Source organism: Phaethon aethereus (assembly GCF_964289735.1).
Source record: "Phaethon aethereus genome assembly, chromosome: 5".
Taxonomy (NCBI): domain Eukaryota; kingdom Metazoa; phylum Chordata; class Aves; order Phaethontiformes; family Phaethontidae; genus Phaethon; species Phaethon aethereus.
The window spans coordinates 40,232,166-40,249,921 of NC_138579.1; the positions used below are offsets into that span (position 1 = coordinate 40,232,166).

Sequence of the window (17,756 nt, forward strand, 5' to 3'; positions counted from 1 at the left end):
CTGTATGGAGACAATTTCTAGACAACAAAGAAAACGAGTGGGGTTGAAGATGCTGTTGTTCTAGTGGCAACTTACAGAAGGTTGCTATCAACAAGTTGGTAAGAATTCTTTTTTCTTAGCTGTCATGGAACTTCTTTGTCTGCGTGGATCTATTTTGAACGGTTTTCCCCTTTCAGCACTCCCTGATAATAAGAAACTTATGCAAGTGCTCTTCTTTGGGGAGAATCTCTCTTTGGTCTGCTTATTTTGTCTTGAGAAAACCACCGGGCTCAGAGACCCTGAGAAAAGAGCTTACATGCTCAAAAGGTGCAGCAGGCAGCTGAGACAAACTACAAGGGCAGGATTAATGGGACTGTGAGCTTCATGGTTCAGCTGTTTGCAGATCACTAATTAGCATCCTCCACCCAGTGAATTGATCTTTGCCTAAGTAGCACTGTGAAGTACTACTATGGAGAGCTATATTAGTCATAGGGATAGTTGAAAAAAAAAAAAAAAGAAAAAAACCCTCAAACCCAAACTTTCTTCCCCTTTCTTGGTTTGTGAGGGCAATGAGGGCAAGAACTATGTTCTCCCACGCAGAGAGAGAGGGAATGGTTTGGCCTGCCCCATAAGTTGCTGGGCAGGGTGTATCCCGAAAGGGCAGGTGGATCTGGGAGTGTGTTTGGTGCCATGGCAGTGATAAAGATGGGTGCGGGCTGTATCCTGGCACACAGCTGGGGCTGCATCATGTGCTGTAAGCAAGGAATCTGCCAGCACAGTAGGGAGAGGAGGTCTCCTGCCAGGTAACCTTGCTGCTGGTACATCTGTGCCTGCACTGTACAGGAACACTAGAGAATAGGCTTATTTTTCTCACTGTCTCTAAAGGCTATATTCCATTTGGGAATAGGGGTAATATACAGGACTAAATTTTCACAGAATCACAGAATCACTAGGTTGGAAAGGACCTTCAAGATCATCAAGTCCAACCACTAATCCAGCGCCACAATGTCCCCTAAACCATGTCCTGAAGTGCCACATCCACACGTTTTTTGAAGACTTCCAGAGATGGCGACTCCACCACCTCCCTGGGCAGCCTGTTCCAATGCCTGACCACCCTCTCAGTGAAGAAATTTTTCCTAATATCCAGTCTAAACCTCCCCTGGCGCAACTTGAGGCCATTTCCTCTCATCCTATCGCTAGTTACTTGGGAGAAGAGACCAACACCCTCGTCGCCACAACCCCCTTTCAGGTAGTTGTAGGGAGCGATAAGGTCTCCCCTCAGCCTCCTCTTCTCCAGACTAAACAACCCCAGTTCCCTCAGCTGCTCCTCATAAGACTTGTGCTCCAGATCCCTCACCAGCTTCGTTGCCCTTCTCTGGACACGCTCCAGCACCTCAGCATCCTTCTTGTAGTGAGGGGCCCAAATTTATTTATTTTTTTTTTTTTATTTATTTTTTTTTTACTTTTGCAGAGTAATTTCATAGCAATCTCTTAGTGTGCAAGGCTGAATGTGGTGGGACTTCTCTGCTAGAAAGGGAGTGTGGTCTGTAAAAGGATCTGGCTCTTTTTTACAAGTTTGTTTAAAAACTGTGCAAATAGCAGATAATCTGCTATCAGATGCTAATGGAATGGCAACATGTTCAGTAGAGTCTCGCAGACTCAAAAAATCACTCTACTGTAATTAAAAGCAAATCTAGAACAACCTCCTGACAGGTTTTATATGAAAATTAGCTGTCTTACAGTGAAACCAGGCTAACAAACACTATTGTAGAAAGCAGGAAATCATTCTATCACCCTTGTAAATAAGTCTATTTCTTAATTCTCATATGAAATAATAAAAACACATTTATTACTGTTTATGACAATGTTCTGAGTTCAGGTAAACCCTTTTTTAACCTGGTTGCAATTACAGGGAGAGGGAGGGCAGCAGAATTAAGACTTAAAATTAGGCAAAGACTCTTAATGCCCAAGTAGGAAGTATATATTTTAACTATTGCTTCTTCAGGAAATCAAAAGGTAGGTGCACTTCTGTCCTAGGCTGATCAATTACAGAAAACTGACTTTTGTCTTTTTCTTTCTTTCTTTTTGGAGCCAAAGTTGCTGCTTTGGATACTGTATCCAATCCACAGTAAGTAGTGTATGTCATCAGGATCCAAAAATTGGGGTTGAAATGCTTCTAACTATAGATCCTGAGACAAGAAATCAATAGGAAGAAGTAAGTAAAGTTGGTAGTGAGCCACCAAGGCCTAGTCTGTCAATCTTCATCTGAAAACAAATGCTGTATCCAGCATGGAGAAAGAAGTGCTAACCGTCCTAACTGTAAAATGAGTAAATTAGTGCTTTTTCTTATTGTCTGCTACTGTTTTATTAGCTACTTCCAGCTTGGTATCATACTGTGATGATTACTGTAATGAAAAATTACAAGGAAGTGCCAATCATAAGTTTGTTTCTGGACATAATAAATTTCACCCAATTTAGGAAAGATTTGCTTTTTAACTTTCTGTTTCACCTGTTGTCCTAATGATCTAAGTTATGTTCTCATAAAATTTAGGAATTCCCTTGATACCCAAAATCATAATTTTTAAATTAGTTATCCCCCAAAAGATGTCTGGAGGTGAAGTGTAGAACTTCATTGCCTTCAATGGGAAAATAAGAGGGACTGAAGAAGTACTAATAGTGCAAAGCATGCTGCAATATTATTCTTAGAAATGGTAACATGTTGAAGCATTTTTGTGGCAGGTTTTAGTGTTTTGTTACTGTTTTGATTAACTTCCTGTTCTTGTAATATCATGCATTAGAAAAAGTGTGATCACAAGGCTGGTCAAAAAACTGTGATTAGTTTATCCATCTGAGTATTTGGTATAACCCATGTTCTACTATGTACCACATAGAGCATTGCCCTGATTTTGCAAATGCCCTTTCAACCCACTGGAGTGTGGCATGAAGTAAAGAAAAATGTTGCTGTGTATGATTACAAGATCATTCTTACTTGGCCAAGCCCAAGCCAAAACAGCCATATCTTTTATATGATGGCATATCTAAGAGAGCCCATAATAATTTGCTACAGAAGTTTCCCCAATAGCCTGCAGTTGTAAGGAGGGCACTCGACTGTGCACATATATGAAGAACGTGAGGGAAAAATGGAATTGAAGTATTGTCTGGCCAAAGTAACAGTCACAGGTTTAAGTTGGTCTCCTCCTATGTAACACTGGCTTACATGGCAAATTGCTTCTTTGCATTAGTCTTGGCATACTAAATTACAGGAGAACTGCTGGAGAAAAATAGGTTCATCTCCACCCACTTGGTTCAATGCCTCCTCTCTTAAATATTTTAGCTAATGAATTGTTCACTTTTCACTGATGTCATGCTCTATTTTTCCTAGAGCACACTGTTTTCCTGTATAGAGAGTAATACTCACCCTCAAGAAGTACTGCAAAGCTAGAGTGCAGAAGGTAAGCTAGTTATTTGTTGGATTGCAGAGTTTTGATGCGTAGGTTGAGTCTACTGCTGTTACTTTCTATCCAGATGTGGATTGTCTGTTTATTTCCCTTAAAAACTGATTTGGGGCAGGGGGAGTCTCCTTACTTTGTTAATGATGCCTATGACTGGGCTTGTTACCAATTTTACCTTTGGGCATGGATGGATTCTAATAATATTATTTACCCATCTTGTTTTCAGCCTGTCTTCATTTAAATAGCTACAACAATGAAATTTAATTGTCCTCTTGAGCATGTAATATTCTTTTGCTTATTTTACTGGACACAGACTAGATCATCCCACGATGAAGTGCTCTTGAACAGACGTATCTGTGCTAAACTAGGTTATGCTGTTTGGGATCAGGGTTAAGCCTGTAATATTCACGCTTTGTTTCCTGTTTTGTGGTGTGGTGGTTTTTTTTTTTTTTCCTTTAACCCCGCCAAGCCTCTATCACTCCATGGCTGGTCCAATGACTTTTAGGAGCATAAGGTTCCACAGCATCCAGCCTCTCATGCAGAGGCACTGTTTAATATGAAACATTACTGTGAGGCTGAGGTTAATCTGCCCAGATTTAATCAATGGCTCCTAAACAGAAGCAATTTTTAAGCATTTACTGTGGCCTTCAGACATGTTATTAATGAATATTATCCCTCTTTCCTCCTTTTTGTGGAGAAGGTGAACAGCTTCTATGTAACATCCATAAAACAGCTGCTGGAAGAACTAGGGCTTCATAATCCTGATCCTTACAGTATCATAGTATATTTATGGATAACACATCCTAAAAACTTCATCTTTTAAGAGCTGTATTTGTAATTTTAGTTTTTAATGGTATTTTGGCAAATGATGTAGTTGAAATGGGCTTCATAGTTTTGTTTTTTTTCTGAGCCCACTGTAACTGGTAAGGCTTGTCATACTTGGCTTTATCCCAAAAAGACGGGAATTCCCTCTCCCCATCCATGATAATCCTCTGTAGGTTTTTTCTCTCCCCCCGCCCCTTCCTTTCTCCTCCCCTGCATCCTTTTTTCCTTTCATATCTCAATCCTCTTTGAGGACAGAGGAAAAAAAAATGCTCCTTTGCAAAACACGGCTAGCAGTCATATTTGAAAATGCACTCTATCTGAAACAAAGTTTAAAAATGGTTTATTTGTTTATACTGGGGGGAGAGAGCCATCATGGCTGGGGTTTTGTGTCCATCTCTTCTCCCTACTTTCCCACTGGGGAAACAAAAAATAGATCCTCTACATCTGCTTTGAGTCAGTCACTTCTGTCTTCTGGTTTTCCAAGAATAGTCAAATGCTGCCATTGGTTTGCTGTCAGGGAGAAAAACACTGTGGAGACTGTGGCATTAACACAGCCTCTTGAAAACACCAGCCCAAATGTGTGCTCATCATGAGTCATGACTGAGTGCTTGGGTTATTTCATTCCTGCAATTCCTCTGCAGCAGAGACCCAGAGGGTGCCGTTGCCCTCGTCTTGTACCTGCTGGAGTGGGACAATAAACTTATTTTGGGACAGAACCTATGTGGGGTCCTTCTGCCACCACAGTGATGGTATCATAGCATGCCCTCAAAGCTACTTTTTCCCAAATATGACTGGAGACGCAGGTAAGTTAATAAGGGATCCGCAGTGTTACTCCTTCATCGGGTTTAAAGGAAGAGACCTTCCCTTTCCCCTGTTTGACAGCACTCTCAAAACTCCTTCCCTAATCTACCCCTTTCCATCTGATGTGTGACTTCTGGGATGCGCTTGTCTAAGTGGAAGGCTTGAAAAGGCGGGACTTGATGAGAGCTAGTGACCTTCTTTAAAAATAGGTGAATCTGGCAGTGGAGACTTAAATCTGTGAGGCTCATGGTGTACCCATGGCCTGTTGTGCTGCTGCTTCTCTCTAATAAATCCAAGCAATTCTGGCTTTCTATGTGTTGAAAGCAACAACAAACCAAACCCAGTGGGGGTGACAGGCATGCAAGGTTTTTGGTAAAATCAAGTATTGACAATAAATGGAAGGCCTCAAAAAATGGCGAGGTTGTTACCTTACTTTAATTTTAAAAAATTCAAGCGTATGCTGGGACAACGTCCTCCTGCCCCCCCCAACAGGAGCGCAGTCACTGTGCTTCGCCGGGAGCGAAGGCCCTGAGAGAGGGGAAGGAAAAGCCCTTTGCGAGGGTTGTGTCTCCCTCCGTTCTCCAGGAGCAGCCTGACGCGGCACGAGCCCGAGAGACACCGTGACCGGCCCGCAGGCGTAAGCCCGCCCCGGGTGACACACTGCCCCCGCCCCCCGGTCCTCCGGGCGAGCTCCAGCCTGCCACCGCCCCATAGGTGCGGTTTGAGCCCCGGACGGAGATTAGGGCCAGCTGCGCCAGCTCGCCCCGTCCTCCTCCGCGCCACCAGGGGGCGCTAGCGGCGGCTTTGGGCCTCTCCGCGGGGGCGGCGGGCGTGCCCGCGCGCAGGCGCAGTAGCGGGCGCCCCCGCCGTGTTGTCCCTCCCCGGCGACACAGCGCGGGGCGGGCGTCCCCTGCCGCAAGGGCTGCCGGTCTATCGGCGGCGCGGGGGCGGGCGGCCGGCCCGGGGCCCGGACATAAGATGGCGGCGGCGGCGTTGCTGGGGAGGCGGCGGCGGCGGCGGTTGCGGCCGTGTGGGCTGTTGCGGAGCGCGGGCGGTGCGCGGCTCTGCCCGGGCTCGCAGGGCGGATAGAGTGGGGCCGGCTCGGCGGAGCGGGGCCGCCATGGGCTCCCAGGTGCTGCAGATCCTGCGCCAGGGCGTGTGGGCGGCGCTGAGCGGCGGCTGGTACCAGGACCCGCACCAGGGCGCTGGGGTCAACGCGCTGCACCTCTACCTGTGGCTCTTCTTGCTCGGCTTCCCCTTCACCCTGTACATGGTAAGTGTAGGCCGCTGCGCCCCAGGGAGCGGTGCCGGCCTGGGCCTCGCGGCGGGCGGGCCTTGCGGGGAGCCCTCCGCCTCGGTGGCGGCGGGGAGGCCCAGGGTGGGGGGGGCGGGAAGGGGCCGGGGCCGTCGCACGCGCGCCCCCTGCCAGCGGCGCCGCCTGCGCGCTGCTGGGCCGCCCGGGAAGGGCCGCCCCGGCACCCGCCTGCCCGCGGCGATGTCCTGTCGGCGCCGCGAGCGGTGGCCCGCGGTGGGCCCGGCAGCCGCGATCGAGGCGGCCCAGAATACACCTGAGGCTGCGGCGTTTCGGAAGCAGGGAGCTGTTACCGGGAAGGTGTGGGTGGGTGTTAACGGGGCGCGGCAGGGCTTCTGTCGTTGGCGCTTTGCCTTCGCTTTTCTGTTTACTTTCCTTCAAAATTGGACATATCTCTACAAGCTGCCACTGCAGAGCTACTGGTAGTCCAGGAATAAAGCACAGCTTCTATAGAAGCTGTCAGATATACCAATATTTCTGTCTGGCTGCTCTATCACTTTCTGTTCTGACTTCTGAGGCTGGGGGACGGATGTGCGTCAGGGTCCATAATCTCGAAGTTTATTTGGCCATGGTGTACTGTACTGGCTGGCAGTGTATCTGGGCTGTGTGTTATTTACAAGAAGTTACTTCGACTTTTTTGCTTGTGTCCAGGCTTTAGTGAATACTTGGTTTGGGAGAGTTCCCATTGAATATATCTTTCTGTCTGACATTTCAGTCAATGCTATTTAAAAAACCCCAACCTTTAGACCTAACAACTTTCTTGACATTTGTACTTGGAAACTAATATAGGAGAGGCATGGTCAGTTACAAATGAAGGGGGCAGTTTCCTCTTGGCCAGTATTTTTCTTTCTGTGTAATTTATGAAATACTAATATTTCAGTTCAGATTTCTCAGTGGCAAAGTGTGATCATACTGGGTTTGTTGTGACCAGTGTTGAGCACATGAGCTAGAATGTAATTTGCAAGTCTGCCAAGTCCAGGTGCAGTGACAACTTAAAGTAGAAGCTGCCTTGTGAAAAAATGTTAGTGAATGAAACTTTGGAGGAAAAACTCTACATGAGTGCAGTTGCAGAGATTGAGAGCTCTGGGAAAAGCAAGTTGTAAGATTGCAGTATGAGACACTTCATACTAAGAAATAGCTAATGTGGAAGAGGAGGTTATAGCCCTGTACGGTCAGCTTTTAATTCATGTTAGTGTATCTTGAAAAAGGTAGCTCCAAGGCCTTTTGTTTGAACACTTCAGACTGCTGGCGAGGAAACTGCAGGCTGAGACAGACTGCATTTAAAACCAAAGTTAATGTGACAACAGCTAAATAAAACTTTTAACTAAGCAGATCCTCTCTATAAAAACTGTGGATCTGTATCTATTTGGAGTTCTGCTGAATGTGGGAAGAGAAGAGTCCTTTTGGTCTCAAATGTAGCTTTCTGCCTTTTTTTTTTTTTAGAAGTACTGTTCTGCTTTGACAGAATAATCTATTTAATTAGCACTGCCTTGCTGAGAAAGCTGTTCATCAAGGCGTGGTGAGCTATAGTCTGCATGTGCAGGAGACTTTTGAAGGGGAGGGGCTGATGTGTATTGTACATAGGTCTTCTGACAACTGATAAATGTGGACTGTCATTTGAGTCTCTTGCTGCTCTTAACTGAAGCTTAACTGCTGCTTTGCCCATACTTCAGTGTTGCTTAAACTTTCTTCTTTTCCTGTGCAAAGGGAAAAGATGGGCAAAAGCAAGCTGCTTCAGGTTTTGTTGAAGTCTGAGAAATTCTCTTGCTTCATAGCTCTGGACAAGTTAAAGATGAAACAGCAAGTGCCAGCTTCCCTGAGAATAAGTAGGAAGATTAGTCACAAGTTAAAGCAGATTGAATCACATTTGGCTGTTTTCCCTCTTTCCACCCTCTGCAGTTTTAAGTGTTGTCTAGACGTAAACTAAACAGGCAGAACCATGATGGTCATCTTAGCTCTTTGGTGTCTCTTATGCTCTTTTTCGGTATAAAAAGCAATAAATGTTGCATTGCTGTAGGACGTACATAAATAAGCAGAAATTGCTTAAAAAGTCTTCGGTAATTGTAATCTGAATTCTGAGCATGGCTCACTGGTGTGTAGGAGGGAGTTTCTAAGCTATCTTCAAATGACTTGTTGCTGGCAGACAACCCTGTGTGTTTAAAAAACAAGGTATATGGAAAGACTTAAAATGCTGGCAGGTTTTACATTACATATAAAACTTCCTCACATACGGAATTCCAAGATCACAGTGTTGCTTTGATGCATCAAGGCAGCAATAACTGTAGTTATTCCTAAATTGTTTTGTAGCAAGAAAGGAAAAAGGATTCCCGAAGAACTTAGTTTGTAGCTGGTTCTCAAGGCTGAATGCTTTTTGCAGTAAACTAATAACTTTATTTTTTCAAATGTTATTTAACCCCCAACAGAAATGGAATGCTTAGTCTCTTTTGGATATGGTAATTTAGATGCACTTATTGCTTAAAGACTTGGGTTTTTGCACCCAATGTTGCTAATTTTCATCTGTGCATTCCTTCTATTGGTTCTGTATTTTCAGAAAGGAACCTGGTAATGGTTGTGGTCAGCAAGTAATAACATAAATCTGTATGTTTCTTTGCACATGTATGCCAGTGCAAAGGGTGGGTTGATGGATTTAATGCATGGTGCAAACCAACTGAGGAAATTAGAATTCAGCTAGCCTTTCCTCCTTGGTCCCTCATCTGCCTTCTGAGCTGTAGCACATGAAAGTCTGAGGTCTGTACCCTGAGTGAAGGAGAGGAGACAGATGTATACATACGTGTATCTGGATTATAGGTTTGGATACCTTTCTTGTTCTCATGCATATTTATACACTTAACCTGTCCTTGGCAGAAGTGTGACAAAAAGAAAAGTGTAGATAATGAAGGAATTGGGGTCTAGAGGAAGAGAATTGTCTGCTTGAGTGAAGCTCCTTGAGTCTGTATTCCTGGATCTGTGGCTTGGCAGCATGCATACAAAAATACTGCTTTCTAGACGAGTTAAATCTATCCTCTTTCTATATTTCTATTCAGTAACAGATGCAACTGTGCTTGTTGATCTGCATATCTGTCTTAAGAGCTGATCCTTGTTTTTACTCTAATCCAAAACTCAAGTTGAGAGAAGAAAATATGCTACAATATGGGGAAACTTTATAACCAGGTTGTAGAACATAGCGGTAGAGTTGGAAAAAATACCCTAAATGCAGAGACTGATGTTATGCATCAGTGTTGCAAGGGGAAGGGAAAGAGAGGAGGCTGCCAAAGCACTTCCCCTAGTCGGAATGCTGTTTCAGCCCCACTATGTGCGCAGGAGGGGTTGAAGTCTTGGCTCCTGCGCTTGGGGAACTTTGCCAGTGACTGAAGAGGAGCCAGGACTGTACCTTGCTTGGGGTGATGGGCTTGTATGTACCTACAGAACTTGTCTGTCAAAGTCAAGATCATTTAGACAACAGTTCACTTAATAGGCACTTGATTTCCTGACTTGTGTACATAGTTATAGAAGTAGGTCATATAAATGTAGCTTCATGTGAAAGTCTTTTTCCAGTGAAGTTTCTGAAATAGGTGCTGTTTCTCAAACTAAGAGTTTATGTACTTGAAGTTGGATGTATGATAATCTCTGGTATCCCACGTTGTTGTAAGCCACACCTAGTTCCTCGGCTACTCAAGTTTCATTTGTACACTTTGAGGTTTCAGTCAAAAACCAGATAACTTGTAACTGAACATGCTTCCTGATAACAGCAGTTCTTAAGAGCTCTGGGTGTTCATAAAAAATGGTGACAAAACTATATCTGCTGTTGCTTGATCTTTTGTCCAGTATGAATGTTTCTATGAAATATTGGCCTCAAAGTGCTTGGACTTGAGAGCATTTTACAAGGTGACTGTTACTGCTTAATAGATGTTTGATTGCAAGACTTTACATAAAAGTGATGTCAATCTGATTTGGGTTGGGAGACTTCTGTATGAATGTTCTTGACAGGTAACACACATCTCTTTTTGAAAATAATCTGGAAACTTCATTGCATCTGTAGTGTCTAGTTAAAGCTAGATGTGGTTAGGTAAGATCCATAGAGTCTTTGTTTCTTCATAAGTATGCAGCACAGCCTGTGATCAATGAAATTCCCTCTGGTTCCTGGCACTTACCTATTTGAAATGTTGAATCAAGATAGTGACCTTTGTATTTCAAATGGGAATATTTTAGTCCTGTAACTGGTGGTCCGAGGCTTTGTTTCCAAAGCCACCACTGGAATCCAGGAGTGCTTAAAGCTTTTTCCACCTACCCTTTCACAAAAGGTGTGCTGTGATACAACTGAGCTTATCTAACAGCCAGCAGTTTCCAGAAGGTACAGTCCTACTCAACTGTGCATTCCTGCGTTTTACCTTTGTCCATGTGTTGAGTGGGGATTTCATAAGTTGCCTTGAAAGGCTTACATTTGGAAAGTAACTCCTGAGGGGAAGGTGTTAGAAAATCACTGTCCTTTTCCTCCCCCTCCATCTTTGAGAGTACTACTTAACTTCCCTTTAGGATTTAGGGAAATACTTTCAGCTAGGAGTTGATGGAATGATTGGGTTTGTTCAGCCATTAGATGACTGAAGTTTTCAACAGGATGTAATTAAAGCAGACAGTTTTTGTATGGTCATGTCTCACTCTTTCTTCTCTTCTGTAAGAGCTTCAGTTGTGACTACCTGCTGTTCAGTGTATGTTTTCTTTTGGTGCTAGTGGAAGTGAATAGAGATGTGCAGTAAAATGGGTTGTTCTCTTAAATGCTGTTGCAGCTACAGACTTGTAGCCAGCTGGTCTCTGCTAACAAGCTCTAACCTGAGGTTTTTAGTCTGTTCGACCAATAAAAATGCTTTAGTACTTGTGAAAAGAACTGAAATGAGATCTAGCTGCAAATTTGTAGGATTTAAATTTCTATTCTAGTCTTGAAGATGGTATTGTATAGGATGCTCAGTTATGCTGTTGAGAGACTTGTCTCTCCTCAAATGAGGTAAAAATGTCAAGCATGGTTTAAAATACTAATCTTGCTTTAACTTGCCTTGGTTTGTGGAGAGAAGACACCAAATAGAAGTTGAATGCCTCTAAGTTTGACAAAGAAAAATAGAGAAGGTACTGATGGCTTAGGTTGGGTTGCAGTAACTCTTCCTCTTGAGGCTGGAATGTGGGTGAGTTGCTGGTACCATGGGTAGCACTGCTGTACTGCAGCATGAGACTTAGTGTAAGGTATAATCAGACAGCAGAGTATGCCAGATATGCTAAAACTTCTCCTATTCCCAGAGTATATGCCCTATCCAGAGAGGAGTAACTACTAATGAATACAAAGAGTGAAAAGTAATGAGTTAATTTGTCTTATTTTTAGCTTTCTACAATCCAGTTGAAACAGGATGTGAGGAAAAAACACCCTTTAATTCTTTATTGGGTTTGCTGCAAGTTATGTGAAGTTTTGCTTTTTTCCCTACTTGTTCTCAAAGCTTTCCTTTGCAGAACAGGATGTGTAGATTTTACATTCCACAAGATAAACTGGATACATTGTGTGACCTCACTGCTCATGGAGTGGAGGGGAGAAATTGAAGAGCTCTCCACATAGTCTATAAAAGACATGCCTATACTTTTCTGACTCTAGCATTTGTCATCTAGTGTTAAGCTGACCCTTCTGGTAATGGCTTCTGAACACGAGGTACTTGTAGAGAAGAGGCTAGTTGAAGTTGTGTGTGTGATTGAGTAGCAGACTGCTTAGCAGGTACAGGAAGCTCATAGTTTCGCTAAAGTTAACGGGCTTGCCCTTGCCTGCAGGGAGCTAGCTGCCTCTGAAGTTCTTGGAAGGGAAGGAACTGCATTTCTTGAGGAAACCCTTGTAGCATTGCCTCAGGGGTTGTATGGATGCTGTTAGCATTGTTGTGGCTCCTCATTGCTTACTGATGCTGTTTTTAAATAGTTTTGTTTCCCCCTTCTTTCCCATCTCCTGAGATGGTGCTTGGTAAGTGAATCTCCCTATGCATTTGTGGTCTTGTCCAGCTCAGCATGCAACATATAAGTTAGCATACCTCAGCTTAGTTTGCCTGTCGTATTTCAAATGTTGTATTAGGTGTTAACTTAACTTGTTTTGGAGGAAAAGGTAGGTTAAACTTGATCTCTTTAAGAAAAGAATCCTAATAAGTAACCTGCCTCCTGATTGCTTCCAGACCCAATTTTATACTTGTTTGGCTTTGGAAATGTTATATTGATTATTTGGTTTTGCTTACTGCCAGAAAGTGAGCAGCCAGATTAAGGATTGGTTTTGTTCTGAAGCAAACAGTCAATACAAAATATTGTACTAATAAAGAGGATAAAAGAATAAACATTTCTAAATATTGTATTTGGAGATCTCTTCAAACTGTGTTTTTGCTAAAGTCATGGCTTAAATTGTGTGACAAGCACTGCCAGTTCTTCTAGGACTAATATGTTCTTGAATATGTAGAAATATTAAGGTAATCAAGTATCTTTTAAATGACTAAAATTATATGTACAGAATAGAGAGCACTTGCCCTCCTATTCTGCAGTCGTTTCCTTTCTGATTCTGCAAGATGTGCATGGGGCTTTGATGACCATAAAGACTCTTGTCTTGCAGTGGTCTGTATAGGGAGGGAGACAGGGTGTACAAAAGAAGCTGTAATTCTCCTTAGGCTAGGAGGTCTAAAAAGACAGTTCACTCATTCTTCTCATCTACTAAATTAACATTCATGCTGGGTAACAAATGCTGTTTAATTCTGATTGTTCTACATCTGTGTGCATATATATATTTATGGCTGTTAGAATTTTGTATCGAACCACACCATCAGTGGGGTAAAGGGTGGTGATGCAGCAAAATATTTGACAACACAGACTCTTCTTGCTGTTGTAAGGGAAGTGGTCTATTTGTGGACAAAGACTAAGAGTTGGTATCTCATTTTGTTTAGTGACTGCCTAGAGAAATGGCAAAATTATAAATATGAATAAAAGGTGAATTAAAAGGGTGGAAGCCTTGAAGTGAAATTGGATGTTTAACTAGTGCTCTGAAGATTTCTTTTAAATAGCTATTAGGCTGCACTTAATCAATATCTGTTGCTAAGATGATTCATCTGTAAAAGCCTTACAAGCCTCAGCAAAAGTTGCATGAGAGGTCTTAACTCTGAGTGCAATTTCAAAAGTTGAGTTCGGGACTGGGATTTTTCATGTGGCTTCTGGCCACTTTTGACACAACTGAAAAATTTGCTTCAGAACACCTGCATTGGCTGCCTTTCCGTGAGCATGCAGTGGTCTAGCACAAATCATCTTTGCAGCATGTGGTCTTGCAAATTATTGTGGACTACTGCTTAAATGTGTGAGCCACAAATGTAAACAGCCTTTTTTGTATGCAAGTAGGGAAAAGTTTGGCTTTTGTGACTGACCAGTATCTTGTCATGCAAGAGTAGCTGTTGGAAGCTGACAGGCTAACTTGAAACATCTATATTGGGTAGTTGAGCTGGTTTTCTTCCATCCAGCATGCTGTCAAACTCGCATCAGTTTTTCCAAAATGGACTTTGTGCTGTGTACTAGTGCTGAAATAAGGTCATACCCTGTGCTTGGTTTAGTTTTCCAGTTGCTTAAAATCTATTTTTCTGTACATAACTAATCAAAAATATTGGGTGTGACACACAAAAAACACTGTGGTAGCTCTATGTTTCCTAGTCTAGGTTTTGCATTCCAATAGCCTGGAAAAAACAGAACAAGAGTTGAATTTGGTTCTCAAGCTCCAGTGATAGGTCTACTTAGCACGTTGCTGTGGTGCTTTGGCATCTTGTAGTCCAAGTGTTCCTTTTTTTCTATCTTGCTAGACTTCTGACAATCTCCATGCAACGTTAGACTGTAGAGGGTGTGTTTTAAACCTTCATTTCCAGTATGATCAGTATTTTCTGTATGAAATAAACTGTTAAACTCTAAATAGCTTTATGTAGTCTTATGGACGTTTGACTTTGTGTTCATTAACTCTTTATTACTCTCTTTTGAAAGGCCCTTCCTTCTTCCATGATGATAGTGGCTGTCTACTGTCCGGTGATAGCAGCTCTCTTTATCGTTTTGAAGATGGTGAATTACCGTTTGCACAGGGCACTGGATGAGGGAGAAATTGTGGAGAGGAATGCCAGTGAGCATATGGACAGAGGTGCAAAAACAGAACAAAGCAATGTTTCAGCCAAGAGGAAAGACAGCAATGGGCCCAGGTAAGGTGTCTGCAGGTGTTTGTCTACTGCTTCAAATGATAAACAGTCCTGTTCTCATAAGATGTGTAACTGGAATGGTGTTTTGTATAAACACTGAGGAATGTAGATGCAGATTTCTGTAGTTCTGAAAGACTATTTAAGTCTAGTCTTTAAAAGCAGACTTATTTATGTATTAGGTTTTCAAATAATGGATTTGTGTTAATTTCCTGGTTCGTTTCCCAAAGGGGTTTCAGAACAATATTGAAAATGCTGGAAGCACTGAAACAGTAGCATGGAATATGGGTGCTGATTAGGTCACTAAATACTTAATGAACATAACCAGTACAAGTAATTTTCTTTCAGCAGTAGACTTAATTTTAAAAATCTAGCTGTCAAAGACCACATACTACATGCTAAGCCTTTTATCAATAAAACAAATGTCTGATCGGGTTTTGATTTGTTTAGTTTTGCAAAAGCAGGAGTCAGATACAATGCTTGACTCCAGTCATAGTCTTATTTCAGGAGAGCACTGTCCTGTGAATTTGGAAATTCTGGAATTGCTCAGCTCAGATGATTCTGAACTACTGTCAATAGGAGCCGATTCCTTTCCACAGATCTTTGCTGTCAGCAGCATAAAAAAAACCCCAGAGGTTTTCTTCCTCTGACCAGACTACTTGGAGAAAGAAGAGCAAAAGATGATTCATCAACAAGGCCAGCCTAACCAGTCTGATCAGACTGTGGATGTGTTGTGAGCTCTGTTATCAAAGCCTTTGCCTGGCTCCAGATAATTGAGGCCATCTTAAGAGTTAGACTGCATGAAGTAAACCAACCTTGAATTGGTAGCTTTTAAAGACGACCTTTCTCGTGTCTGTGAGTTTCTGGTGCTGGTGGCCATGAATAGTTTTCAAAGTGAGGCAATTAGTATGCTGTCCTGACTCTTAAAAGGTTGTGTGTATTAAAGAACAAACAACCAAACAAAACCCAGAAAACACCTCCCCTGGAAAAAAAAAAAACAAACCAGAAACCCTGAAACTTTTAAATGGAGACATGTGCATAAGGAAATGTAGATGAAAGAAGCCTCTTAAGTCTATTTATCAGGATGCTTAAAGAAAGGAATTGTTAAAGTGGTGCTCTTTTAAGATGCTCAGCCTAGAGGTAAGAAGACTTCATTGCACATAGGGGGTAGTTTCTCATGAGATAGGTCTTAAGTTCTCTGTATCTTCTCTCAGCTCAAGGAGTGTATTGTTAGCAAAAACAGTGTCTTGGATTCCTTTAAAGTTTGATATATAGTAACTTCTTGTATCAATCTTTTATAATCTGACTCCTTCCATGTTGTGTTTGGTAACTGAACCTACTGATTTTAATTGTGACTCCATTTAGATCACTATATACCTTACTAAAACTGTACCGAACTATTTTGGCAGAATGCTTGCATAAATGTATATTAACACTTACTTTGATTAATAAAATTAATGAAAGTAAATAGTGGTCTGTTCTGTTTCAGTGCATCCTTGCTAATGCATGTTTTAGCTGTGATCCTTATATGTTTGGGTTTTGGTGGTTTTTTGGTTTTGTGTTTTTGTTTCAAGCCATGTAGCTTTTGCTTCCAAAACAGTAGCCAAGACTTGGCAAGGGACTTCTTTCTACTAGTATTGTGAATTACTTCTGGATGTTTCAGTAGTTCTGTTTTATCTAAGGAGCACTTGACATGGGACGAGTTACTACATGATAAGCATTTGCAAGCTCAACAGTAGAGGTTAGTTTGATGCTGTGTGTCCTGCTTGCCAACTAAAGTTTTATTAACTTTTATATGATCCTTGTTCCCACTTTCAGGTCTCTTAACTAGAACTGGGAACAAGGTCAATGCAGAAATTACGGAGTTACTTTTTGGTAAGTGGGATGTACAGTATATACTAATCTTTGCCTGGAAGCTTACAAGAACTCTGGGATAACATTCAAACCAGTAGAGGGGCTATAAAGTGAATGTTTAATATTAAGTTGTCACCTTCTTAGTAAGTTAAATCAGAACACTAATAAAAGAAATGAATTGGAAGAAACTGTGTATGTAGGGTTTTCTTTTTTTTTTTAAACTCTGCTCCCCTAGCGTAAAGTGGATATAGCTGTCCTAGAGTTTTCACCTCCACACACATACACCCTCCCTGGGACCACCTTACATATGAATATCAGTATCTTTAAAGGATTACGCAATAGTCTGGTTTCTGTTCAAAAGTTATGTTAAGGATTCTGGTTAGCTTCTAAGAACTGCTGTTCTTTCTTCCTCAAGATGTTTATCTGCAAAGTGGTGCTTTCGGGTATCTGACAGAAGTTATGTGCTGTCATTTGTAGGTTTACATGAACTGCTCATTTATCTTTGGTTCACAGTGGTTTGTGAATAGGATGAAACTGAGAGTTTTTAATCTTCTCATAAAACTTCGGCATGCTTAAGCAAAGAACAACTTATTGTTAATTTATTTTTTCTCCATCCTCTTTTTATAAAGCTGAAATACTCTAGTTAATATTTTTGAAAGAAGCTAGTCTTAATTTAGAGATAGGAATGCGAGTTGTCGTCTTCTGTAGCTTATAGTGCAGTTGCTGCTTTCATACTTATGGGGTTGATGTTAGTAATGCTTCTGTGAGGTTTCATGAAAGCAGGTAATGGGGATACAGGCTCCTAATTAAACATAAAAGGTAGAAGGAACAGTGCAAGTGTAATCTTTTTTGGGTATCAGTGGACCCACATAGATACCTTAAAACACCTAAGCCCATCTTGCTTTTGGGGATATGAATATGAATTCTTTCTTGTGTCAGTGACTACTATGGTTCAAAGTATTGTAAAGAATTAACCTGGTGACACTGCTGTCCCTGATCTCCATCAGCCTGGGGGAGCTGTAATCATGATGCTACATGAATTTCATGTGTACTTCTCCTACAAAATAACTGACAGCTGCAGGATGTTGCACCTTTGAGTTCTGCACAGTCTACTTAAACAAGTATAAGCAAGAGAAATAAATAATAACAAAAAGTAATCTCTTGCCCTACTGTTGTTATTTTTTCTCCTTACAGTTTTTTGTGGCTGACAGATCTGTTCTTGAGCTTGGAGATGTTTTGCCTTTTTGACTCTACAATTAGCAATTCCAGCTTTAAAGAAAACTTTTCTTGTTACTTGAAACTGTCGTGGTCTAG

The 17,756-nt window shown here is 42.0% G+C and overlaps 1 protein-coding gene across 2 annotated transcripts in view; it reads left to right on the top strand.

The window, feature by feature from the left end:
- Nucleotides 1–6,177: 6,177 nt before the first annotated feature.
- PCNX1 (pecanex 1) overlaps nucleotides 6,178–17,756 on the top strand; it is a gene marked incomplete at both ends in the record, with an annotated part of 86,345 nt that continues 74,766 nt past the window's right edge. For both annotated transcript variants that reach the window (XM_082000006.1, XM_082000007.1), the window contains 2 exons: nucleotides 6,178–6,330; nucleotides 14,386–14,594. In XM_082000006.1, coding sequence (XP_081856132.1) covers nucleotides 6,178–6,330; nucleotides 14,386–14,594 — 362 coding nt within the window. The remainder of the gene's footprint in view (nucleotides 6,331–14,385; nucleotides 14,595–17,756) is intronic.